The sequence below is a fragment of the Cnephaeus nilssonii genome (genome assembly GCF_951640355.1).
Source record: "Cnephaeus nilssonii genome assembly, chromosome: 17".
Taxonomy (NCBI): Eukaryota; Metazoa; Chordata; class Mammalia; order Chiroptera; family Vespertilionidae; genus Cnephaeus; species Cnephaeus nilssonii.
In genome coordinates, this window is record NC_137088.1 from 27,179,154 (window position 1) to 27,205,819 (window position 26,666).

Here is a 26,666-nt window from a genome sequence, read left to right on the forward strand (position 1 = left end):
TCATCAGCCAGGCCTAGGGACTCTACCCATGCACGAATTTTGTGCACGGGGCCTCTAGTGTAAAAATAAACCTATAAAACACTAAACCATCACATTACCTCTCAAAACATATTCAGTGTCCACCAGATCTTCAGAGGGGCCTTGAGTCTCATGGGAGGAGCCAGATAGGGCAAAGTAGGCAGGTCTGGGAGAAGAAAGGGGCAAGCATGGAAGGGGGCACTGGGGACAGTGTTTGGAGTGAACCGGACTGAAAGCACAGGAAGTCCTCAGGACCTCAGAAGGATAGTAAATTCTACCTGCATACATTGACTCGGCTTCAATAGAGGCTGGCCAGGCAAGACCAGATGCCAGGTAATTTTTATCCAATTGTCACATATTCAGGAGTTGAGAGATTTTCAGGCTTCACATTTTCTTTATATATATATATATATATATATATATATATATACTAGAGGCCTGGTGCACAAAATTCATGCACGTGTGTGTGGGGGGGTGTCCCCTCAGCCCAGCCTGCACTCTCTCCAATCCAGGACCCCTCAGGGGATGTCTGACTGCCGGTTTAGGCCTGATCCCTGCCTGATCACCCCTCACTGCGCCCTCTGCCGGCCTGGTAGCCCCCAACTACCCCCACCCCCGCCGGCCTGGTCACCACTAACTGCCCCCCTGCTGGCCTGGTTGCCCCACACAACCTGCTGTTCAGTCGTTTGGTTGTCCCTCACTAACCCCCCTGCTGGCCTGGTCACCCTACGCAGCCTGCTGTTCAGTCGTTTTTGGCCCTCACTAACCCCATGCTGGCCTTGTCGCCCCAGGCAGCCTGCTGGTCGTTATTGTTACTTGACGGTGTCCCAGACAATTTGCATATTCCTCTATTATTAGTGTAGACATATACATACATACATACATACATACATACATACATACATATTTATTTATTTATTTATTTATTTATTTATTTATTTCAGGGAGGAAGGGAGAGGGCAAGAGAGACAGAAACATCCATGATGAGAATCATTGATTGGTTGCCTCCTGCATGTCCCCTCCTGGGGATTGAGCCCACAACTGGGGCATGAGCTCCTGACCGGAATCGAACCCGGGACACTTCAGTCCACAGGCTGACACTCTAGCCACTGAGCCAAACCGGTTAGGGCAAGGCTTCACATTTCCCACACAAAGGAAATGAGACTTCCTGGGAAATGTGAGGTGCTCAGGGGCCTGGGAATTGGGTTGGGAAATGGTGATAAGAAGTGTTTGAGCAATTGTGGCTCTGCTGCGGTTTGGAGTGAGATCTGAGTTGCTTTGCCATGGATGTGAGGGTAGAGGGAAGGGAGAGAGAGGCACAGAGTCCCCAAGAACCTTTAACTTTGCCATTTTACTGAGAACCTGCACACTGAGTTAGTCTTCATTGAGCTTCATTTAGTAGCAGGTTCAATACACAATGTATAATTGTACCTTATTGATTTACATAAGTTTGCAGGTGTTTACAAGTCCATGACTTACTTTTTATTCCTCCAGGGCCGAGACCCACAGGTGCCCACAGGCGACTCCTCTGCAACAAGGGAGAAAGCCCCAGGTAGCCTAACCAAGCTTTCCCAGTGTCTGTCCTTGGGCATTCCTCAGGCTGGGCTTCCCTTGGCAGGGCGAGGTCTGCCTGGGGCCAGGGAGGGGTTGGAGGTGGGTAGACCCCAGAATCACACCATCTGGGATTAACTCCGAAGCTGGAGGTCGCACCAGAGTCATCAAAATGCTTTCTTCCTCTGTGTCATCACTCGGCAGGCTAATCAATGATGGTCTGAGGATACTCCTGACCCCTCCCTCAAACAGCAGACTGTGGAGTAGGCCAGTGAATCCAGTTCTATTTGGGCTGAGAGGACAAGGGATTCCCCCGCTCTAACGACCGAATGGGGAGCACCTCAGGAGGAGCCTCACAGTCGCTAGGTAAATGGGGTCCCTTGTAGGAGCTTTTCGATCCAGCCATTTGCTGCTCACTCATTACAAACTGTAGAACCTAGAGATTTAAGAGAAGATATCAAAATACCAAGCAATTTCATATTTAGTAGTTGCCAGTACAAAGCATGAAACTTGAACTTCTTTTTTCTTAATGGTCAACAAATGTTTAGTGATTGTCTACCATGGGGCAGGAACTCAGCCAGCAGGCACTAAAGACCCAGAAATTAATACACACAGAGTAGGGGAGGACAGATAAAAGGAGTAGTCTCCCAACCCCCCATATAACTACAATCCATGATACTTGTCTTGTAATAATATTAATATCAATAATACCTAACATCAATTGGGTTGACTTATTTGCCAGGTGCTGAACTGAGTGGTCTTCAATTCATCCCCTCATTTAGTCCTTACAACTCCATGAAATAGATGTGTTTATCATCCCCACTTTAAAAATGAAAAAAAATATATATATGAGGCACAAAGAAGTTAGGTGACTTGCTAGGAAAAGGCAGAGCTGTGATTTGAACCAAGGGCTGACTCCAGGAAGCATGCTCTTGACCATGAAGCAAAGATCAGGGTGAAATAAGGACTTGCCTTCGGATGGGAAAATCTCTCTGCACTCCCTATACGCTCAGCCTTTCCCTGCCTTTTCAGCCCAATTAGGATGACAATACCATTGACCTACTGACCTGACCTGAATATCTAGGACTGGGGTGGCTCTGAGTCAGAGCAGAAAATGCCAGACAATTTCACATGTGCCTGTTGGGTTATGAAGAAGGATTAAGAATGAAGTTAGGGTCAGGGACAAGATAATAGTGCCTTGCCAACATAATCACATCCCCTGCACACTGTGATAAAAATGATTGAGTCAGAAGGTTCTGCTTTGTGCAAGAGTCATCTGACTGACTCCCAAAGAGGCCACCCAGGGTAGTGGTACCTTAATGAATGCACCACAGATCTGAACCTGTTTCACAGCCAAGTCAGTATCCCAAGGTTCACGAGTCTGGACGAGCCTGACTCCCAGCATTCCAACTCATAGGAGTCTGAAGTATATAACCAGATACCCATTGATTTATTAACACTTGGTGTTAGTCCCTCAGTAACTGGAATGCTCGTGTCAACTGGCCACCCTTTTCCTAATACCAGCAATCCCAGGAAGCCAAATGAGTCATTAGCAGGCCGGTTGGTGGGTGTTTCCTATGTGTTAAGGGAAGCAGATTTCATCCAAATCAGGGTGGAGCTTAGTGAGTCATCTCCGCCTCATAGCAGGGCACATCTGTGTGAGCTCCAATTTCATGTTTCTCTCTCTTGGGCAGTGGTGAGTAATAAAGTGCCAATTTCTGGCCTTTTGGCTTTACCCAACTTTTTTTTCCTTCCTTTTTCTATTCTCTCTCTTTTAATTTCTTTATTGATTAAGGTATTATATGTGTCCTTATCCCCCATTACTCCCCCCCCCCCCACTCATGCCCTCACCCCCGTTGTCTGTGTCCATTGATTAGGCTTATATGCATGCATACAAGTCTTTTGGTTATCTCTTCCCCTTACCCCCACCCTCCTCTACCTTCCCTCTGAGGTTTGACGGTCTGATCGATGCTTCTCTGTCTCTGGATCTGTTTTTGTTCATCAGTTTATGTTGTTCATTATATTCCATAAATGAGTGAGATCATGTGATATTTATCTTTCTCTGACTGGCTTATTTCACTTAGCATAACGCTCTCCAGTTCCATCCATGCTGTTGCAAATGGTAAGAACTTCTTTTTTACCGCAGCATAGTATTCCATTGTGTAGATGTACCACAGTATTTTAACCCACTCATCTGCTGACGGGCACTTAGGCCGTTTCCAAATCTTAGCTATGATGAATTGTGGTGCTCTGAACATAGGGATGCACATATCCTTTCTGATTGGTGTTTCTAGTTTCTTGGGATATATTCCTAGAAGTGGGATCACTGGGTCAAATGGGAGTTCCATTTCTAGTTTTTTGAGGAAACTCCATACTGTTCTCCCTATTCTCCATCCTTATCCCTCATTCTTATTTCGTGTGTTCTTCATAAAATGCAATTGATTAGGTTGATCATTTTATTGTCATCACATTCCAGCCCTGGCACCCTAAGATGAAGTCAGGGAAGTCACCTTGATGGGTAGGCTGGTTATTCCCAAGCTCTTCATTTAATTACGGATTTTTTGTTTGTTTATCCTAAAATATTTTAGGTTGAACCATATGAAATTGCAATTTTGGTAGGTTAAAAACAATCAAATAGCAGCAATTTCATGTGGTCCAACTAAGATCCATTAGGGAGGTGGGCTTAATCAGTCCAGTGCTCTTTTGCAAGCCTTGGTGGTAGGTGTTGCCAGGGGAGCGCTCATGCATGGCAGCTTTTTCTGGAAACAAGCTCTTTGGGGTAGCTGCTTGTGTCTGGGGCCTTATTCCTCTTGCTGCCCATTTGTCCTCCAACGAGGGCCATTTAATGTCAGGAATGGGCAAAGGAGGGGCTTCAGGTTGAATTCTTTGTTATGTGACAGAGTATGTGTTCTGAAGCCAAGAAGGGACAATTCTGAGGAACACGATTTATTTATTTATTTATTTATTTATTTATTTATTTTTAATCCTCACCAGAGGGTATTTTTCCATTGATTTTTAGAGATAGTGGAAGAGAGAGGGAAAGACAGAGAGAAATATTGATGTGAGAGAAACACATTGATTGGTTGCCTCCTGCAGGAGCCCCAACCAGGGCCTGGGCCAGGGAGGAGCCTACAACCGAGGTATGTGCCCTTGACGGGAATCGAACCCAGGACCCTTTGGCCCCCAGGCCAACACAATGCTCTATCCACTGAACCAAACTGGCTAGGGCCACTTTTATTTATATTATATATATATATGTAATTAATTTTAGAGAGGAAGGAAGAGGAGAGAGATAGAAACATCAATTATTGATTGGCTACCTCCTGCACGCCCCCTACTGGGGATTGAGCTCTCAACTTGGGCATATGTCTTGACCAGGAATACAACCATGACCTCCCAGTTCATAGGTCCACGCTCAACCACTGAACCACACCATCCGGGCTGAGGAACACTTTTAGATAGTACGTGGTTTGTACATTCACCTGTTAATGTAGAAAATTAAGAACTAATGGAGACATTTCACATTTTATAAACATTATTCAAACATTTGTGTGATATAGGCTGTATGCCCAACACCATTCCTACTTGCAAGGATTTTCAATGGGCTATAATTGTATGTATACTTGTGTGACGGCTCCTAGCTACCCTCTTACCATATAGTAAATTCTGTAATGGGAGGGCTTATGTTTGATTTACTAACCCTTAACTCCTATCATAGGGCCTGGCATAGTGTAGGTGCTTTACATTAATGATGAGTGAATGAATACGTAAGTAAATAAATGAAGGGGTTAAACAAATAATGGAAATACTAGGAAGGAATTAAATACCATGACAAATGAAAGGTCTTTGGGCCCTTAAAGGTCAGGAACCAGGCTGCCTGTAGAAGTCAGCAGAGGCTCCCTGGACGAGGTGACATGAAAGTGGTTGCTCTCCAGTTGGATAATGTGGGTGAACAGCTCAGGCGGTAGCACAGTCTGCCTCACATCTGTGAGAGAGGAAGCCACAAGTGAAAAGAAGCCACAAATGCAAAGTTGCTCCTCATTTCCTGGCGAGCTCTCTGGCCAGCAAGAGCTGCATTCCTTTGAGCTGAGCATGTGTGGAATTTCCAGCCTAGGTAGCAGAATGGAACTTGGAACAAATAGATCAGCAAAAAAGAACCCAGGGACAATGGGGCTGGGCCCAGCTGCCCTTTGCCAGCTTTTGAGCTCACAGAATATTGGAGCTCCGTGGGCCTCGTCGAGGGCGATAAATGATGTCCTTTGGATTGTACCACTTCAGAAGACCCAGAACTTTCCATGTTCAGACAGCATCAGGATCCTTACATGTGCTGAAATACCTGGGAATGGCCTGAATCCTCGCCATCATTCAACTTTCCATCTCGCAAGGACAAGTGAAGGTCTGTTTTACTTTAAAGATGGGGAAAGTCCAAACATTAGAAGCAGAGGGAAAGATACCTTCATCAAAAGAGAGCTGAAAGATGTTTCGCTGGCAGGATAATGATGAGGGGGCTGGTGATAACAAGATTCAGCACTCTGTGTAACTGTTCTGGAGGAGGGTGGCCGGGGATATTTAAGAACAACTATATAAAAACATCGCCCGGGTGACATTTCAGGGCAGGGGATTCAAAGAGGAAGGTCCAGCTTTGTGGAGAGAGACTAATTATAGACGATGACACAATCACAAAGACACTGGTCTCTCTCCTGGCCTGACCTGAAGTTCTTACACCTGATGAAGCTCTGGGAACATGCCATCAATCACACCAAAAAACGTAATGGGGAACTTTACTGTTATCTACTCTCCACTGCTGTTCCTAAGGTCTCTGCATTTTCCCAAGTCAACAATTCCTTCAAAACACTGATATATTGATCGGGACCTAAGCAAGGGGAGGACTGAATTTCATTTATTCATATCTAGATCTTCACTTCTATGATTACAATTGAGTTGAAGGCAGGAATAACAAATTACTCAACCTAGAATAAGCAAGCTACACTGCCTTAACTATAGCTAAGTAGGTGCTTCATAGATAAAGAACAGACAAAGGAAGGAGAGGGAAAGGGATGGAAGGAAAGGAAAAAGAAAGGAAGGAAGGGACAGAAAGAAAGAAACATAAATTTGGTCAGAGATGTGAAGGGAGGTGAAGATGGGGGCAGTACTGAACTTGGCCTGCATCACAGAAGATAGTGTCACAGAAGGAAGTCGCCTAGGGGGCCCATCCTGAGTAGTTGTAGTTGAGGGCAGTTTACGTTTGGGGAATAATATGTACACTTGTCATTGGTCAAGGCTAGGTCTTTGATTTATTTCTTTAATATATTCTGGATTTAGTTCTTTAATACAGTGGTAGGGTCCAGGGGTGGGAGGGGGAGGACAACCTTTAATGGGGAACCTGTAAAGGAAAAGACAAAGAAGTGCCTCCATTTACTGTGTGTGCTCTGTCCCATGAGGCTATTAACATATGTCTGAGTCATTTCCTCAATGGTTGTGACAGTTCTCTCTTTATCCTTAGGAGGAAGTGAAAGTTTAATACCTTACATTAGACCACCTTTTTCATAAACAAGGACTCATTTCATTCTCAAAGCTCAGAGAATACTTAAATGGTAACGCCAGGTTTTGCATGGCCACTTTGTCCCCATTCCTGGGGCCATTTATTAGGGATAAAAGCTAAGGATAAATTGCAGTCGTCATCCAGACTCAAGTCAGGGCAGGGGACACTGTTTAAATGTATTTAAAAAAATCATTTATCTCGCATCTAATTAAGCACTCTGCTATGCAGCTAACACCTACACTTGCCCCACCTATCTTACAAGAGCTAATAATTCCCAGATCAGGAGCTTGAGGATCAGATTTATTTAGCTTGAACTTGATAGCCCTATCTCTTTGAGGGTGGAGTTCAGACAAAATCAATTCCCTTCTACCTCCCCATTGGTTTATTAAAGATCTTTAAACGAGATCTAACTACAAGCCCACTTTCATAATCATCATCCCGTAAGATGAAAATTGATAATTGCCGGACCAGAGAGGGTGGAAGTACAGAGGCGAGCAGAGGGGGCGGTCCCATCTTTAACCCGGCGTCTTTTCGTTTTCGCTCAAGTGCAAACCGCAAGGCCACAGTTCGCTCGGAGCGAGCGGGCACGTGTGTCTGCCACGCATGCGCTCAGAATAGGCCCACCCGCCCCTTCCCCCGGACCTCTCTCGCCCAGTCCCAGCCAGCCCTCCAAATGCCCACCCTCAAGCCTACACCCTCCGCCAATCGGGAGACCGGAGTCATCAGCTACGTCACTTATTTAGCATAGACCGTCTCCCCGCCCCGTCAGTGGCTGGGATTGTCGCCTAAGCGCTTCGTCTTGGCACCTGATTGGCTCCTTTTCCAGCCCCGCCTCCGTCTCCCCCGCCGCCCTCCCCGCCGCGCCCCCACAGCGGTGGGCGGATCGTAGTACGCAGGGCGGACGCTGCCTCTCTCCTGCAGGCCCGCCCTCCCTCCTCCCCCTCCCTCCCCTCCCCACCCCCTCTCCCCTCCTCTCCGGGCCTGCGCGCGCGCGTCCTCCCGCACGCGCCGCCGCTAGTCTAGCACTCACGCCGGAGCTTCGGGCCGCGCGTTCCTTTTCCCCTCCGACCGCGGAGCGGGCGGGATCCGGCGCCGGGGTCGCGGCGGCGGCGGTAGCCTCGGCGGGCTCGGGCGCCAGTAGCGGCGCGCGATCCATCAGGCGGACCGTACCACCGCCCGCCAGCTCGCGGGGGGGGAGAGCCGCCTGCCCGGCCGCACACGCCTCGGCAACCCCGCGGGGCTGAGGCGTCGCCGCACCCGGGAGCCTGAGCGTCGAGCCGGCGTCGACCCAGAGGTCGGAGCCTCGCGGGCCGCGCCCGCCGCCGGCCCCACCCATCCGGGTCGAGGAGGCCAAGGCCATGGCCGAGACGGAGGAGCGGAGCCTGGACAACTTCTTCGCCAAGAGGGACAAGAAGAAGAAGAAGGAGCGAAGCAACCGGGCAGCGAGTGCCGCGGGCGCCGCGGGTGCCGCTGGCGGGAGCAGCGGAGCCTCGGGCGCGGCGGGCAGTGGGGCGGGCGTGGGGGCCCGGCCGGGCGACGGCGGGACTGCGGGGGCCGCGGGCTCTGGGGCCGCCACCAAGGCCGTGACGAAGGTGAGGGGCCGGGATTCGGGCCGGGGCCGCGCGCTTGCGCCCATGTGCCTGCCCCCGCCTGGCTGGCGGGGCGTCCGGGAGGGGCCCGGGGGCCGACGGGCGCGGAGGCCGGCCACGTGACGCGGGCTTCTCTCGTCGGGCCGGCCAGCCTCCCGGCGGGACCCCCGGCGGGACCCCCTCGCTGCTGATCCGCGCCCTTCCGCACCCGGAGTCGCCTGGCTTGAGCCGGGACCGAGGCGGCAGCACCCTCCAGGGGAAGTGGGTCTGGGTCCGAAGCGCCCGGCACAGAGCAGCCTGTGTCGAGTGACGTCTAGGCTAGTCATTTTGTGCTCTGACTTCAGCCCCGTCGTCGGAGCTGAATTCTCTTTAACAATCGCATTGGTAGCAACTCGAATGGGCATGACTTGGTCTCTCAGCCGGTGAAAGAAAAAGGAAAAAGAATCACATGGCGATACTGAGGTAGACATTTAGTTGTGGGCTCGCTATGGACTTTTTTTCATTCGGCCTCTCCTGGTTGGTTTTAAATTAACAGCTCCGGTGAAGGAACCGGGTGGAAGGAACCGTGTTGAAAGGGCACGTTTGTCCTCCGGCCCTAGCCGACCTCGGGATCAAGCAAGGGCTTTGGCCGGAAAAGGAGTCCATATTTTAGGGTCCAGCCACGTGATCCACTCTCCATAGCCTGTTATTTGCCTTCGTGGTACTTGTACGAATAGCTTTAATTGATCAAATGGTATGTGCTTTTACAGGATGAAGATGAGTGGAAAGAATTTGAGCAGAAAGAGGTGGATTACAGCGGCCTCAGAGTTCAGGCAATGCAAATAAGGTATGGCCTGGTTACAGATATGTTCAGATAACCCTTGGGATAGCTGATTTATGTCTGGTTTTTCTTTAGCCCCCAAACAGCATCATTAGTAGCCTTGCGCTTTAGATATATGCTTATTGGGGCGCTAATAGATTGTGTCTGTTCCTTCTCTCTGTGATAGCAGTCATTCTATATGTTGATCAAATTAGCTGCCAGCTCCAAAATCCTGAGAGAGCTTGCCTACTTCCAGTCCTGGTTAGGTGTGTGTGTGTGTATGTGTGTGTTTGATTGAGACAGCTAAAATTGATTTTGTGGTTTCAAAGTATTTACTTTTTTTTCCTTCCCCCAAGCATTTCTTTTAATATTGGTGGGTTGAGCTTAGTTTTTCTTTGTGTTTCAAAAATAACATGAATGGTTTTCAGGTCCTTTCCAATAAGCAGGGTAATATGTATTTTTGAAACGGAAGCATTCTTACAGAGAAGTACAGGTTTTATATATTCACACAGTGAAACCGACCTGTGTAATCAGCACCAGCGTCAAGAAACTGAACGTTAGAAAGCTCCCCTCCTAACCCTGTGTAGCCAACGCCTTCACCCCGCAAGGATAACACTATAGATTAACTTTCCCTAGAATTTCATAGGAACAGAATCAAACATGTTATTTTTTACAGTTTAAGAAAACAGTAATTTTTTTCTTTTTTTTTTAATCCTCACCGGAGGAAATTCTTTCCATTGATTTTTTTAGAGAGAGTGGAAGGGAGCGAGAGAGGCAGAGAGAAACATCCAAAACATCAATGATAGACAACCATTGGTTGCCTCCCTCACATACCCCTACCTGGCCGCGGATAGAACCTGCAAACCAGGTATGTGCCCTTGACTGGGAATAGAACCCCTCAGGCCGATGCTTTAACCATTGAGGATCACTGGCCAGGGCAAGAAAACAGTAATTTTTAAAAATTGAATTGGTTGAATTTTAGAAGATTTGAAACTATAAGAAATATTTTATGGCTTGGCTAGGGTGGCTGAGTGATTGTTGACCTATGAACCAGGAGGTTACATGCCCAGGTTGCAGACGCATTCTCCAGTGGGGGGCATACAGGAGGCAGCCGATCAGTGGTCCTCATCACTGATGTTTCTCTCTTCCTCTTCCTTCCTCTCTGAAATCAATAAAAAAATAGATATATATATTTTTTAAGTCCAACCTGTGGCAGTCAGTTTTAGATTCATGTAAATAAATGTAGGAAAAACAAGTGAATATAGGCTTCCATTGGTTTAAGATTTAAAACCCTTTAATCCCAGTTTGAAGTTTGCAATTACTTATGCCAGTGACCACGTGGCACAGTGGAGAAAATTTTCCTTAAAGAAATAATGTCTTTTCACCTCTCTAGATGGTAATATTTATGGCCTTAAAACTCATGAAAAAACCAGGGCTAATTTTGACATCTATTGAATATCTACCACAGTTAGGTATTAATGTCCTAGCTTTTTTCACATCATTTCATGAGCTTAACCAAAGTGAAACCTGATTGATGATGGGAACTTTGAGGAAATGTAGCATCTCCGCTTTTGAGGTTCTGTCTTGGTGTTAAGTAGCAGTGATTACACTGGAGTTTTAGTCCTTAGCCATTTGGGTTTATGGAACTGCATGTGTGTGTGGTTCCTGTTTTGATGTGGAATAAGGCTCTTGATCTGCCTCTTCTGACTGCATATTCTTGGAGGAGACTTGAATGACTGGAGGCATAGTGTTTGCTCATGTTGAACTTTAGCGAGTAGCAATTTTGGAGGGAAAAATGTTTCAAGTTAATATTAGACATTGACTTTTGTTATATTATGGAGGATTTTAAACTGCACCTGTTTTTGTCATTAAGTATATATCCCATATCCATATTCAAGGCTATTTTAGTCTTCATTTCGGCTACTCCCAAGATGGTGAAACATTCCTTAAATAACAGTCAAACCTCGGTTGTCGAACAAAACTTCCGTTCTTGAGGGGGCAACCCTTTCGTGCTGATTATTCAATACATACAGTAAGTTTCCGTAAGTTCTAAGAAGGTTAGTGATAGCAGCAAAGTGAAAAGGAAAGTTGTGAGAACAATACTTGAGCTTAGATATGTACTGTACATAAGAAAGGTTTAAAAGGAATCATTTGAGGGTCTGGAATGCATTAATTCAATTTACATTATTTTTAATGGGAGAAAAAATTATTTCGGTTTTCTAACAAATCGCTTCTTGAACAGCCAGAACAAATTAGGTTCTAGAACTGAGGTTCCGTTGTACTTACATCTGTCACCTTTGCCAGGGGCGTAAGTAAATCTCAGGATGAGCGTTTAAGTTCTGCTTGACCTGAGGTAGACCAGCTTTTACATTGTGTGTTTTTCATTATTCTTACCATCTAGTCACTGCCCCTAAGTGGCCATTCAGAGGTATTCCTCTAACCTACTAACATTGAAAAACATATCTTCAAGAAGCTACTTTTGTGGGTCCTCAGTCACTATGGAGTCTGGGGTCTGTATTTGCATTTTTATAAATCATATAATAAAGGGAAATCTAACAGCTCCTGGGGAGGGCTTGAGAGTGAGAAGCCATCTGAAGTTTAATAACAGGGACTAAGATTTTCACTTTATACTCAATATCCTTATAAACTGCACATTAAATGTTCTTGACCATGGAACTCCATAGGGTCCCCAAGGAAAGACACGTTTCATCAATGAGATGGAGTTGATAACGCGGCAAAAAGATGGACTTTAGGAGAAAGACAAATCTGGGTTTGCATTTTACCCCTGCTTTTGTGTGACCTTGGGAAGTCACTTTTTTTTAATGAGTTTTTTTTTTCCTTTTGTTAATGCTCACCCGAGATTATTTTTCCATCGATTTTCAGGAAGAGTGGAAGAGAGGGGGAAAGACTAAGAGAAACATCGATGTAAGAGAAATACATCGATTGGTTGCCTCCGGTTGCTCCTGCACCCGCCCCAACCAGGGCCCAGGCTGGGGAGGAGCCTGCAACTGAGGTCCATGCCCTTGACCGGAATCAAACTCGGGACTCTTTGGTCTGCAGGCTGACGCTTTATCCACTGAGCCAAACTGGCTAGGGCTATTTTTGAATGTTAGTTCTTACCTGCAAGACTGAGACGACTACTCAAGAGTGCTGTGAGGACGTTGAACGGGATGTTTGTAAAATACCCACTTGATTAATATTAATCAAGATAAGTAGGTAAATAGAATGACTTACTCTTGGGAATTTCTCTGCTGTTTAACCACAAGGCACCTGATTTAAATTAGAGGAGAAGCAGTAGTGACGTCATAAAAGGTTATCATGACTAATCACGTCAGACTCCAGTGAGTCAGTTCACTGTGGACGTAATAGGAGAAAGTGACATGTTCAGGTTGGTGTTAGTATAACCATGCAGACAAAATCCTTCTGAGTGTTCAGTGTTCTCTTTTCAGTGTACGAGAGAGGCAGCCTTGCTCTCAGTATGGGACAAGGAAAATGAAATGTTGGAATTTGACTGAAAATTTCTTGAAATTTGCCCTGGTCTGTGTGGCTGAGTTGGTTGGAGCATCATCCAGTACACCAAAAGGTGGCAGGTTCGATCCCCAATTGAACACATGTGCAAGGAAACATTGCTGTTTCTCTCTCCCTCCCTTTCTCTCTCCCTCCCTTCCTCTCTCGCATGTGAATTAAATATATATTTTGAAATTTATAGTCTTACTTTTTTTCTTCCACCTCTTTGCTTTGGGGAATTACAAACTTCAGGAAAGTTGCAAGAATAGTAAAAAAAAAAAAGTAGTACCCTTATACTCTGCTTATATCTATCAATCTTTTTTTTTTTTAATATATTTTTTATTGATTTCAGAGAGGAAGGGTAGGGGAGAGATAGAAACATCAATGATGAGAGAGAATCATTGATTGTGTGCCTCCTGCACATCCCCTACTGGGGATCAAGCCCACAACCCGGGCATGTGCCCTTGACCAGATTGAACCCGTCACTTTTCAGTCCACAAGCTAATGCTCAATCCACTGAGCCAAACCAGCTAGGGCTACAATCATTTTTGCCATATTTGCTTTATCTTTAGTTAGTTGCAGATATTGATCTAATCTTGAAGTACTTAGACACTGTCTTTATAGTAGGTTAGCAAGTTGGACTCTTATTGAAGACTAGAGGTCTGGTGCACGATATTCCTGCACGGGTAGGGTCCCTAGGCCTGGCCGGGGCCTTCCTCCGTTCCACGCCGCCACCTGGTGGTCAGCACATGTCATAGCAAGCAATTGAGCTCCTGGTTGAACTCTTGAGGGGACACTTCGCATATTAGCCATATATATATATATATATATATATATATATATATATATATATACACACACACACACACACACACACACACACACACACACACACACACACACACTAGAGGCCCAATGCACGAAATTCATGCAAGGATTTGCCTTCCTTCCACCAGCTGCTGACACCGGCTTCCCTTGCAGCCCCGGCTTCATCCAGAAGGCTGTCTGGTCCAATTAGCATATTACGCTTTTATTATTACATATATAGATAAGTGTTCATTTGAAAGGAAAATTTTAGTAGCAACAGACATACTGTATTATAATGTCCTAGCTCACATTTACCAACTAGCCTGAAATTTAAGTACCAAGAGTATTTTAAGGACGTGTCAAATTTTGTGTCTAAATTTTATTCAAAGTCATGTTATTTATAGATAAGTTCTTGAGTGGGAAGCCATTGAGATGATGATTGAAGGGACCTACCACTTGAGCTTATATTATTGGTTGATAGTAGGATCTGTAGGCCTCTCCCATCTTTAAAATGGACCTTTAGGAGAATGAAATATTTCATTTAGTACTTGAGGTTACTAAATGTTGAGCGTTTAAACCCATTCAGTAGGACTGGTTAAGTTGTCCTTTGAAGAGAAGAAATTGCTTCTGCATCCAAACTAGATCTATTGTAGCAAATTTTTGTGACTACTGTGTGTGCCACACATTATGGTCGTAAAAATAGCTCATGCTCTACGAAACACCAGTAGATCATTTTAGTGATATGCAGGGTGCTGTGGGCTACAGGAGAGAGACACGCAGTCCACCATGAAGAGGTAGAGTAAGAGTCCTTGCATGAGGTGCAGTGACATTTAAGCCACCAGGCATAGCTGTGGGGCCATTTCTATCTCCCTGTTCTACTGTTGTAACAGTTGCTGGGTAAGTGTCAAACCAGCATTCCAGCAAAAGCACGGTCATGTCTGGATTTTGTTTTAGCTGCTTCTCCCTAGTGTTGGGGAAGGAGGGTTTGGGGGGTTAAGGATACATAAATTCTCATGTAATGTCCTTTGAGATAAGGAGGTAAGAACATTCTGTTCTTTATAAATATACTGCTGTAGGATGTGTAATCCTCAACAAACTTACTAAAGAAAGTGAATTCTTCAAATCTCAAAATAGAAAATTTCTGTGCCCTACCTTAGAACTGGAAAGAGGATAAAATGAAATAAGAGATTACCTGAAAGCATATGACCTCTGGAGTCCCACTGACTTAGCTCTGCTACTTTGTAGCCCTGGAAAATGTATTTAAATGTCTGAGTATCAGTTTCCTCATATGTACAATGGGTTTTCTCCCTGCTTTGTGTTTCCAATTTAACTTTCTAAAGTCAGTAGAAGGCTGACTGGTATAGTAGATATTCAGTAAATACTCCTTTTCTAGCACCATCATTCTCCCTACCCCACAATATAGTGCCTTACAGACATGCATATTTAAGATAGAATACTGTGAATTATGATACTGAAATTGTGATAACAATAACATCATAGTGTTTAAAATCATCAAATTTAGCTGATGGGAAGCTATCCTATCTATAAAACAGTAATATGCAAATCATCACTCCGCTACACTCACAAGCCATGCCCACCGGCCACGCCCACCGGCCAATCAGAAAGGGAATATGCAAATACACCTAACCAAGATGGCTGCAGCCTCTGAGAGCAGTTGTTGGAACTGGGATATTGGAGCCGAAGATCAGAGGGGAATATCAGAGCCAGCAGGGGTCCCCCGCAGGCAATCGGAGCCAGCTGGGGGTCCCTGTCCAGGGCCCGAGCCTCAGCCAGAGGCTTGCAGCATTGGCTGGGGGTAGAGCTAGGCCACTGGAACCAGCTGGGGTCCCCTGCGGTGATTGGAGCCAGCTGGGGGTCCCTGACCAGGGCCCAAGCCTCAAACAGAAGCTTGAGGCCTTGGCCTTGGATGGAGCGGGGGATAGAGCCATCTGGGGGTCCCTGCCCAGGGGCCGAGCCTCAAACAGAGGCTTGCGGCATTGGATGGGGGCGGAGAGGGGAGATCAGAGCCAGCTGGGGGTCCTGCCCAGAGCCCAAGTCTTGGCCAGAAGCTTGCAGCCTTGGCCGTTGGGGCGGAGCCTGGTGATCGGAGCCTGGCGATCAGAGCCAGCTGGGGTCCCCTGAGGGCGATTGGAGCCAGCTGGGGGTCCCTGACCAGAGCCCAAGCCTCTTCCAGAGGCTTTAGGCCTTGGCTGGGGGTGGAGCCCACGAACGGAGCCAGCTGGGGGTCCCTGCAGGTGATTGGAGCCAGCTGGGGGTCCCTGCCCAGGGCCCAAGCCTCAGCCAGAGGCTTTAGGCCTTGGCTTGGGGTGGAGCCCTCCAGCGGAGCCAGCTGGGGTCCCTTGCAGGTGATCCGAGCCAGCTGGGGGTCCCTGCCCAGAGCCCAAGCCTCTGCCAGAGGCTTGCGGCCTTGGCCACTGGGGCGGAGCCTGGCAATCAGAGCAAGCTGGGGTTCCCTGTGGGCGATCGGTGCCAGCTGGGGGTCCCTGCCCAGAGCCCAAGCCTAGAGGCTTGCAGCCTTGGCCGTGGGTGGAGCCGGGCGATAGAGCCAGCTGTGGGTGTCTGTGGGCAATTGGAACCAGCTGGGGGTCCCTGCCCAGGACCCGAGCCTCAAACAGAGGCTTGCGGCCTTGGCTGGGGGTAGAGCAGGGCGATCAGAGCCAGCTGGGGGTCCCTGCCCAGGGCTGGAGGCTTTAGGCCTTGGCAGGGGTGGAGCCGGAGATCACAGGAGATAGGTGTGAACTACAGAGGAAATACCTTTTCTGACCACTCATTGGCTAAGCTCCCTGTATGCCACTGGTAATATTCTTAGTAACTTGGGTATAAGAATCCAAAAAAGTGATCTAGGGCTTTTCCACCACACTCCTGGAGAAAAAAACGAAGGTCCGCTGCTGGAGGGCTAAGAAATGTCATAACCTGCCCTACACGGTTTGGCTTAGTGGATAATGCCTAGGTTTGCCAACCTCAGAGTCCAGGTTAGATTCTGATCTGTTAGATTCTGATCAAGGGCATGTACCTAAGTTGCAGGCTCCTCCCTGGCTGGGGCCCAGGTCAGGGCTCAGGAAGGAGGCAAGCAATCTAAGTATTCCTCTCACTTTGATGTTTCTCTCTGTCTTTCCCTTTCTCTTTCACATTCTCTAAAAGTCAATGGAAACATATACTCAGGTGAGGATAAAAAAAAAAAGAAAGAAATGTCATCCTATCTAATAAAAGAGTACTATGCAGATTGATCATCACTGCAACACACAATATAGCTACCCCATGTGGTCAAAGATCCTGCCCCATGTGGACACAAGATGGCAACCACAAGATGGCCAGCAGGAGAGGGCAGTTGGGAGGCACCCGGCCTGCAAGGGAGGGCAGTTGGAGGTGATCAACCCTGCAGGAGAGGGCAGTTAGGGGTAACCAGGCCGGCAGAGGAGGGAAGTTGGGGGCAAACAGGCTGGCAGCAGAGTGGTTAGGGGGTGATCAGGCTGGCAGGCAGAAGCGGTTAGGGGCAATCAGGAAGGCAGGCAGGCAAGCAGTTGGGAGCCAGCAGTCCTGGATTGTGAGAGGGATGTCCGACTGCCCGTTTAGGCCCGATTCCACTGGAATCGGGCCTAAACGGGCAGTCAGACATCTGTCGAGGGGTCCCAGATTGGAGAGGGTACAGGCTGGGCTGAGGGACAACCCCCCTCCGTGCACGAATTTCGTGCACCGGGCCTCTAGTATATTATATGTGGGTCAGACACAGAATTTTAGCCTAATTGTGTTTGCAACATGGATCTTGTTCTGGCTTTGTTATTTGGAGATTGAACATTTTCTGAAATATCTAAATATGAAAAAAATAATAAGGTATTTAAGTAATTTATACCCTGCCGTTATTACTGTGGCATTTTGGCAAAGCTCTTAGTATCTCCCTCTGTTGGATGAAGGGTCTTGACTAGACAATTTCCAATGTTTAGTTTAGCTAATACTTCAGAATCTTATGAAGCCAAAATACTAGGTTGTCTTTCTGTGCCCATTATAGATATGCAGTCTATCTAATTAAACAGATCACTCTTATTTTTTAATAAGATTATCATCTAGCAGTAATTTTAGATTCTATGATTATTTCTTCACTTTTTTCTGAGGTAAAGAGGCGATAAATACTAGACATAAAAGAATTTTCTTTTACTTGTGACTCTCAGTATTCTATCAGACCAAACAAGAGTTTTTCTTTAACATTTTTTGTGAATTAGAAAAACTATGCTTTTTATTATTTTTATTTATTTTTATTGATTTCAGAGAGGAAGGAAGAGGGAGAGATATAGAAACATCAATGATGAGAAAGAATCATTGATCAGCAGCCTCCTGCACGTCCCACACTGGGGATCGAGCCTGCCACCAGGCATGTGCCCTGACCGGGAATCGAACTGTGACCTTCTGGTCCATAGGTCGACACTTATCCATTGAGCCACGCTGGCTGGGCTACTTCTTTTAACATTTTAAAGATCATTCTAGATGTCTTTCCATTTTAAGTGTATGTATAAGTTTTGTTTTAGTAAGTTATTGGTTTGTATGACGTGAAGATTACTTCCCTGTTAGTATAGGCGTAACATTTTAAATGGATTCATAGGATTCTTTGTTAACGAAAAGGAAAACTGAAGCGTCACTTGGCCATATCTTAAGTAAAATCCTGCTCTAGATGCAGATTGAAGATACAGTTGGTTTGTTCCCTTTTCCCCTTCCTGATTGCCATCCTAAGCCTAAGTTCTAGAATCACGTCCAGTTGGTGGACAGTTCATAAGTGTCTTTAAAGGAGAGCGATAGCTATCCAAAAAAATTGTTTTATAACCAGGACTTGTCTTGTTTTAAAAGAAATGGAAGGAAAGCACCCTTAGATGTTCTTGTGCAGAATTCAAGAGAGGCCGCGATGTTTGAAGGTCAGATAGTCAGCGTGGGGGTCATCTGTACATTGTTAGGGCTGTGATCTTGGATCAGATATCGAAGTGTCTAAAAGGATGGAAGGCCAAGGGTCAGCTTTAGACAACAGCTGTGTTTTTTTTTAACAGGGAAAAGGGTATTTCGCATAGTGGAGATTGATAAACTGAAGACCTAGGGAAAACCACCGTTGGTACGGGAGAGAATTCAGGGAAAAGGTTGGTGGTCGGTGCCAGGTGCCTCATCAGCAAGGGCAGGAGTTGCAGAAAGGAAGTTTGATTTGGCAGTTATCTCCCTGCTGTGAAGTCAGCAGTATAGAGAAGCGAGACATGTGCTTGATCTTTTAGAACATTCAGGTTTATGTAAAATCATAAGTAATCTAGCCAAAAGGAGAAATAATCAAAGAAACCTTGAAAAAATCACAGGTTTCTGAATCAAGTCAATTCAAGACTAAAGACATTTTAAAATGGCATTAAAAAAAAACTGCAGGCACTCTAGGATGCTGTGTTCCACTGAGGATCTCTTGTATTTCAAAAGTATTTTGTAACATGTACTAACAGATACAACTTTCAAAAACCATTCATTCCACCCCTGAAAATATGCTTACCATAAATGCCTGGTTGTATACTTTGGTTCTAGAAAATCTAGTAATTGTACTTTGAATCCTTCAAGTTGCCCTTTTCTCTGCATTTCAGGTTAAGCAAGCCAGTCACTCTTCCTCCATTGCTTGAGCCAGTAGCTGGCGCTCTGCTCTTTCTTGGGGCTGCTATATATAATCACGCAGGTTGTCATGGCCTCGCATATCGGTGTGTTAAGTATTCCTAAATGTTTTTGAGTATAGGAAGTTCGCAAAAGGGAAGTGCAGACTATCAGGCCATGTGGTTTTCTAAACCTGTTTTCAGCATGAAATCTTTTTTCATGTGAAGTCAAGTGGAAGTCCTACTGTATAAATAAGTAAAATCCCCAATTTTTCTATCTTTTAAACAAATAAGCATATGTACTTTGTAGAGCCTAAGTGACTTCTCCAGGGTCATACAAAACCAGCATTGATAGAACTAAAAATTTGGACTGACAGTCTTCCTGGTGGTTCTGTAATTGAATTCACTTGCTTTTTCAATAGTGAAAAGGAAGAAGATGATAGTGAAAAAAGAGAAGACCCTGGTGATAATTGGGAAGAAGGCGGAGGTGGTGGTGGTGGTGTAGAAAAATCTTCAGGTCCCTGGAATAAAACAGCTCCGGTACAAGCACCTCCTGCTCCAGTAATTGGTAAGTTTAATATTTCATTTTCGTGAAAATGTGTATAATTTTATATGCGGTCAGCTTTCAACTAAATGCATGTTTGTGTTGGGGTTAGTAGGGCTCCTTTCCATTCCTGGGAAGGAGGCTTAAATACTTTCACATTCAAAGGAATTTGGAAGTTAAGATACAGGCTTTTTTGTAGGCTAGTTAAATTTTTATGTAGACTAACTTGCCAAATTTAGATATTTAAGCATTTCAATTTTAGACAGCTGACTAAGGAATATTGGCTACCTGTGTTTCACCTATGTTTGTCTTTTTTTTTCCATTCCCCATATTACTATCTTGAAGCATGAATTCACTCCCAGGGGTGGGTAATGAAATCTTAGACTTTTTTTGTATAATTTTTAAAGATAATTTTGTTCATTTTTGTTTTTATTACTTTGTTTTTTTAAATATTACTGATTTCAGAGAGGAAAGGAGGGAAGAGAGATAGAAACATCATTGATTGGCTCAGCTGCCTCCTGCACGCCCCTCACTGTGGATCAAGCCCGCAATCTGGGCATGTGCCTCAACCAGAAATTGAACTGTGACCTCCTGGTTCATAGATTGACACTCAACCACTGAGCCACAGCCGGCCTGGCTATTTTTATATTCTTTTTATTGTTGTGTTTTGTTTTTTTTTTGTTTTTTTTTGTTTTTGTTTTTTTTTTTGAGGGAGGAAGAGAGGGAGGCATCAATTTGTTGTTCCACTTATTTATGTATTTATTGGTTGATTCTTGTATGTGCCCTGATTGGGGATTGAACCTACAACCATGGCATATCGAAACAATGCTCTAACAATCTGAGCTACTTGGCTAGGACGAAACCTTAGATCTTACAGTGGTTTTGTGACCCATCAGAGGGCCAAAGTATGTAAACAGATGTACAGTGTGTATTTGTGGTATTAACATTTCTGGGGGAGGGAGGCAGTGGTGGTTAGGAAAAAGATGTTTAAAAATGCTCCTTAGGAGGGCAGTAATGAAAAGGAAGTTTGAGAAACAATGCTTGAATACAATGATTTTCAACCTTTTTCATCTCGTGGCACAAATAAAATAATTACTAAAATTCTGACACTGAAAAGTGTATATTTTGCCTATCTGACAAAAAAGGTATAATTTTTATTCATTCACACCATGTGGTTATTGTTGTGGTTGGCTATTGTCAAAGAGGTCAGTGTCCCTGACTAAATAGTCAGGTATTCATGTTTTAAAAATTCTTGTGGCACACTGATTGAAATCACTGCTTTAATGTATACCCATTATTCTATATAGACCAATATAAACAAAAACAAATCACCCCAAATCTTACTTCCAGAGATCACAGATAACTACTATGTCAGTATTTTTGCATGCGTTTTGGCATTTTGCTATGTATATGTTTCTCCATTGAACTTTTTATTTTTCGAACTGCATCTGTCAGTGATCCCTACTGCTTTCTGCATTGCTAAACCCATTGCCCAAGTCTCAGTCCTCATCTGATTTGTCCCATCAGCAACATTTGCCACAGTTGATCACCCTTTTGAAACACGCTCTTCTGTTGGTTTCCAGGACACTGAATTCTGCCCCTCTGTTGGTTGGTTCAGTCTCCCTTGGCAGTCTCTCTCTATGCTAATGACCTTCAAATTCACATCTTAGCTCAGAGCTCTGCTGAATTCCAGACATGTTTATCTTAACTGCCTACCCAGCACCTCACTCTCAACATGTCCAAAACTGAGCTCATGTATGTGCTGCACCCCATAGCTCTTACCTCAGTGCTGTAATTTCAGTCTCTTAGCACAAACTTTGCAGTCACCTTTTTTTAAATAAAAAAAAAATACATTTTTATTGATTTCAGGGAGGAAGGGAGAGAGAGATGGCCAGGGCTACAGTCACCTTTGACAAAGCCTTTCTCTTGCTCCAAACCTAAATCTAATGTGTCCATAAATTCTTTTGGGCTTACTTTCAAAATAAATTCACTCTTTATATGACTAGTTCTCAGCAGTTCCACAGCTACTCCCTGGCTTTGAACTGTCATTTTTGTTATATGAATTACTGAGATAGTTTCTTATCTGGTCTAACAGCAGCAAGAGTGATCTTTTCAGATAAGGCAGGGCATGTCCTAGGCCAGTGATGGCGAACCTCTGACACGCGTGTCAGTGCCATTTCTGATGACACGCGGCCGCTGAGGCGGCCGCATGCCGAGGATGAAACATTTATGTTATTTAAACTATAAATATCGCGAAATAATGTTTTTTCCTCAAAGGGACACACTACCCGAGTTATGCTCAGTTTTTTGGCGAAGTTTGAAACACAAAGCTCAAAAGGTTGCCCATCACTGTCCTAGGCTGTTTGTAAACCTCCCATGGCATCCCCTCTAATCAGAGGAGAAACTAAAGTTCTCCTTTACAGGACTAGTTTATTAAAATGCCAAGCTTCTGAATATTTTCTCTAAACTGTTATGAAATGTTAGTTACAGAAACCCCAGAACCGGCAATGACTAGTGGTGTGTATAGGCCTCCTGGAGCCAGGTTAACTACAACAAGGAAAACACCACAAGGACCACCAGAAATATACAGTGATACACAGTTCCCATCCCTGCAGTCCACTGCCAAGCATGTAGAAAGCCGAAAGTAAGTAATTCCCACATTGTGTTTTTGGGACCCTTCCCTCGGTGTGGAGTGGGATGGGTGTAGGAGATATAAAAGCCCATGAGGAAGGGGTGCTCTTAACTGGTAAATTCTAAGCTGCATCAGACAGGCAGCTGAGGATTTAGAGTGGGACTCATGTGCCCTGGAGGGGGAGATGGGAAGGAGCACCAAAGACAGACTTTGTCTGCAGAAGTTTCTCTTATCCCTGGTTTATGTTCTGTAGCTATGACTAAGCTGCCGTGTCATTTTCACAAATTAGAATTCTTTACAAGTACATTATTGCTGGTTTATGTTCCTTATAATGTGCAAACGACATGAAAGAGGACTATGTTGTTATATTCCCAGTAAATGTGAGTAGATGGAAGATGTTGGCATCTATAAATCTAATATTAAAATCTTATTTCAGCAGGTACTTAAAATGAATGCTACCTGGAGTTAAATGACCACATATGGCACATCCACATCTGTTAGGGCCCTGAGTTTTAAAAATTAAATAAAATGGGAAGAAATTAAGTGATATCAGCTGGATATAATTGTTTTGGGAGGGGGGTGACTTTTAAAGTAAATCCCAGCCGTTTTGCCTCTTTGAGACCACAGCTGGCTTGAGTTTAAACCTCCACTTGGACTTGCTCCTCTGCCTGTCCTACAAAATGAGGGGCAGTGATTCGGCACACTCGTCCTTATCTGATCCACTCCCATGAAGTAGAAGTGAGGAGAAGTCATTGAATAATGAGAACTTGACTGAGTGAGAAAATTGGTACTCTTACTCATGCATAAGGAAAGAGAGATGTATTGCTTATTATTTGCTAACAGTAAAAGTGAGTCTCAGAAGGAATCACCATGTTATCACAGAGCTTTTTAACTTTCCAGTTGTCTTCAAGTTGGTCCCAAAATAGATTTGCAGTTAACAGTACTGAACACTACAGTAGATTTGCTACCACAGGAAATGGGGCCATGGAGCTTCAGTTGCAGTGTTTTATGTTTCTGTTCAATTGAAGCCTTAAAAATGGTTTGATAAGGATTTTATAGACTCGTTTTCCTCTCCTGTCCCTCAAGATTCCTATAAGGGGTGGCTTTTTTTTTTTTTTCTTAACTCAAGGAAGAATATTTTTTTTAAAAACCTCAAGAAATATTTACTGATTACGTTTATTTTCCCTTAGGGATAAAGAAATGGAGAAGAGCTTTGAAGTAGTAAGACACAAAACTAGAGGTAGGGATGAGGTTTCAAAAAACCAGGCCCTTAAACTTCAGCTAGACAACCAGTACACTGTGCTTGAAAATCAAACAAACAGCCACACACAGTACAATTAAGGAATGGTCTTTGCTACCCCTTCCAAGGTAACTAGACCACCGCTAACCACCATGAACAGCCATTCGTCATCTGATCTCTGCTGGACCGACAGCAACCGATGCAGACCCCTCGATATAAGTGACCGGCCCTATCGCACTATGGAAGTTTCAAGTGTCACAACTGCTCTGTGTATATTGAATTTTAGGAGGATTTTCATTGTTATAAATGTGTGAACTAGATTCAGCAGTGTTTTCTCATAATAATTACTCTGCAAATACAAAAAAACCCCACACAAACCCACAAAAAAACGGCAGCCAGTGGTCATTTCAAAATCTTTTTATGTTCAGATTCTGAGCCTTTGTAAGGTTGACTACCTCAGATTTGCTGCACTCATGTGGATCACAACTTCTGGATTAGAACGTTACAGCTCTTAAGTGGCGATATGGAACTTACAACCAGCTCTACTGGATTCCTATCAGAAATCCTGCAGAGAGTCAGCGTCTGGGTTCTGATCTGCTGTAAAAGAAGATTTAAGTGACCTTAACTAACCTGTCCTGTGCCCCACCCTCCGGGAATGCGCTCTGTAGTGGGCTGTGGCTGTTAGACCTCTGGAACGTGCCGCTCTCAAAAGAACAGATGTGTTCAGATGCTCTGTGTAGGGCTGGGATTTCTAATTTAAACTTTGAGTTGTATTCTGAGGTAACCACAAATTCAACGAAACTTGGGTCCACCAAGTGGGGAGGGGGCATGGGAGGGAATAATCTTGTTTCTTTTAGTAATTTTTCATTGGGGTAGCGCTTTCTCTATGTTCCACATTAAGGCCTTTTTTGCTTTGACTTGGAAGAAGTTCTTTGACAGAGCATATTGCTTGGTTAAGTAAGTGACCTGAAATATGCATTAGAATTGTGAAATTGCCAATCCCTAGAGGGGAACCAAAAAGCCTTTGATGAAAAGGGCAGTGGGTGCAGGGGGCTCTACTTCAGGTGCTGCTAAAGCCTCCTCGAATCAGGTCTAATTGTAAAGTTAACTGCAGTGGAAAGAGGATGGTTTCTGCTCAGGCCAAGGGGATCCACTGACCCATTCTTACAAATTCAAAGCAACGTGAGCAGAACCTCAACTTAAAACCCACTTAGGTTTCATGGATCTTGCATAGTCTTTGACAATTTCAGATATATTTGTGCCCAAATTTTTAAGTTACTGGACATTCTGTAGATTGTCCCGGGGTAGCTCTGTTATCAACCCTCTGGTGTGTCTTTGTGCTGTTCATTTAAAATCAGGGGCAAACCACAGGCGATGTAGCACTTCTGTTTTCATAATTACAGCCTAAACTATTCAGTCATTTTTAGTCCTGAAAAGGGACTTCAGGAAGATAGCCAGGTTTACTGAAAAGTTTCTTTCCATCTAATGAGATAGTTTGATAATTTCCTAGTTTTGTATCTTTGGTTCAATAGAAATATGTCAAAGTGGTGTGCAACCACTTGATGCAGAGTCTGGTTTCTCTGTAATAAATCCCTTTGCCAAATGGGGGGAGTTGCAGACTTGCTACTGGCAAGAGTGAAGCAAGCGGGTGAGTAAAACTAGCCTGATGCGGGAGCATATTTCTGTGGGAGTTTAGTCTTGATAAAAGTGTCAACACAGGAATCGGACTCCTGGGGGGTTCCAGATCTCCTGACAGGACTGCCAACCATTCCTGGGCAATAATGTTGGTGTTCTCTGAGGTGGTGGGCTGGGACGCCTGCCTTCAGATGTGTTTGGGCGAGTTGCTGAGCAAACCAAGGAGAGGTTGGATGATTAAGCGAGAAATAAGGGATTCTTGGTTAAACTGAAGACTTCATTTGGGAACCAAAAATCTTAACAAATCTCTTGGACCTTGAGCCACATATTTTCCCTGAAAAGTATGCTTTTTTTTTTTTTTCCAGCAGAATTTTGTTGAGGGTTGTATTACTGAGGAATGAACTGAGATGGGTATGTGGAACTTAATTTAATGGCTTACTGTACTAGAAAACTGAAGACCTGCAGGAGATTTAAAACCAACTCTTGTTACAACTTTTAAAAAAAAGATTGTGAAATTGTCAAAATGCACATGAATCAAGTTTTAATATGCTGTATGATGGGTGGAGAGGATGTCCATTGTACCATTTCTTTCTTTGAATTCTCAGGCATGGTTTGGCAGTGCAAGAACTCTTGTAACATTAACAAAGTCAATAAAAAGTGACTGGATTTTGGAGTCTGATAGTTTTTATTCTTAACCCATGACCTATTGTCTGTCTTTGAAAATGGTGAATGAATGGCATGCCTCTGCTGTAGGAGGATGGTAATATTGTCCTCTCAGGAGGGAACTATGTTTGAAAAATATTAAAAAGAGACCTGGAATGAAAGTGTTGTCAAGCTGTGGTGAACATTCTTTCCAGAGAGAAAGCATTGAAACGTACTTTTGTCTTCATTACTGTATTAAATTGTGTTATCTCAAACCCTGGCAAGGGGATCTGCAACCTTGACTATGTAGACTAACAATTTGAGACCTTGTCCTTTGAGAAGCTTATGAATTTGTCAATGAGTAGCCATTTTAAACTTCAGGATTTAGTCTAAATTGTAGTCTCTAAATTTATAACCTAGAGAAAATATATATCAAGTCGTTTTTGGTAATGGAGTTGTGTTAATAACTTTGTAGGAGGCAGTCACTTTCTTGCTAAAAATGGTAGCAAAGTCAACAAATATTTAGTGTGATGTTCTAAATT

General features: G+C 44.5%; 2 protein-coding genes across 6 annotated transcripts; one reads left to right on the forward strand and one right to left on the reverse strand.

Moving 5' to 3' along the window:
* Positions 1-971: 971 nt before the first annotated feature.
* LOC307113267 (uncharacterized protein) lies at positions 972-8,471 on the reverse strand (the record flags this gene model as incomplete). Of its 2 annotated transcripts, XR_013814827.1 has the most annotated exons (3): positions 4,910-5,051; positions 5,397-5,554; positions 8,142-8,471. XR_013814827.1 is itself a non-coding variant. In XM_079794801.1 (2 exons), the coding sequence occupies 2 exons, from the start codon at positions 8,469-8,471 to the stop codon at positions 1,853-1,855; spliced, it is 483 nt and encodes a 160-aa protein (XP_079650927.1). In that variant the 3' UTR covers positions 972-1,852. The 2 variants fall into 2 exon arrangements, 1 of the variants encoding a protein (XP_079650927.1); XM_079794801.1 differs by lacking the exons at positions 4,910-5,051; positions 5,397-5,554 and adding an exon at positions 972-2,005.
* Positions 8,470-26,155, forward strand: CDV3 (CDV3 homolog; the record flags this gene model as incomplete). 4 transcript variants are annotated; one of them, XM_079794797.1, is made up of 5 exons in its annotated part: positions 8,470-8,703; positions 9,450-9,526; positions 19,854-19,999; positions 22,460-22,619; positions 23,798-26,155. In XM_079794797.1, the coding sequence occupies 5 exons, from the start codon at positions 8,470-8,472 to the stop codon at positions 23,946-23,948; spliced, it is 768 nt and encodes a 255-aa protein (XP_079650923.1). In that variant the 3' UTR covers positions 23,949-26,155. The 4 variants fall into 4 exon arrangements, with proteins under 4 accessions (XP_079650923.1, XP_079650926.1, XP_079650925.1 ...); XM_079794800.1 differs by having other exon boundaries at positions 23,976-26,155; XM_079794799.1 differs by having other exon boundaries at positions 24,276-26,155.
* Between the last annotated feature and the right edge of the window lie 511 nt (positions 26,156-26,666).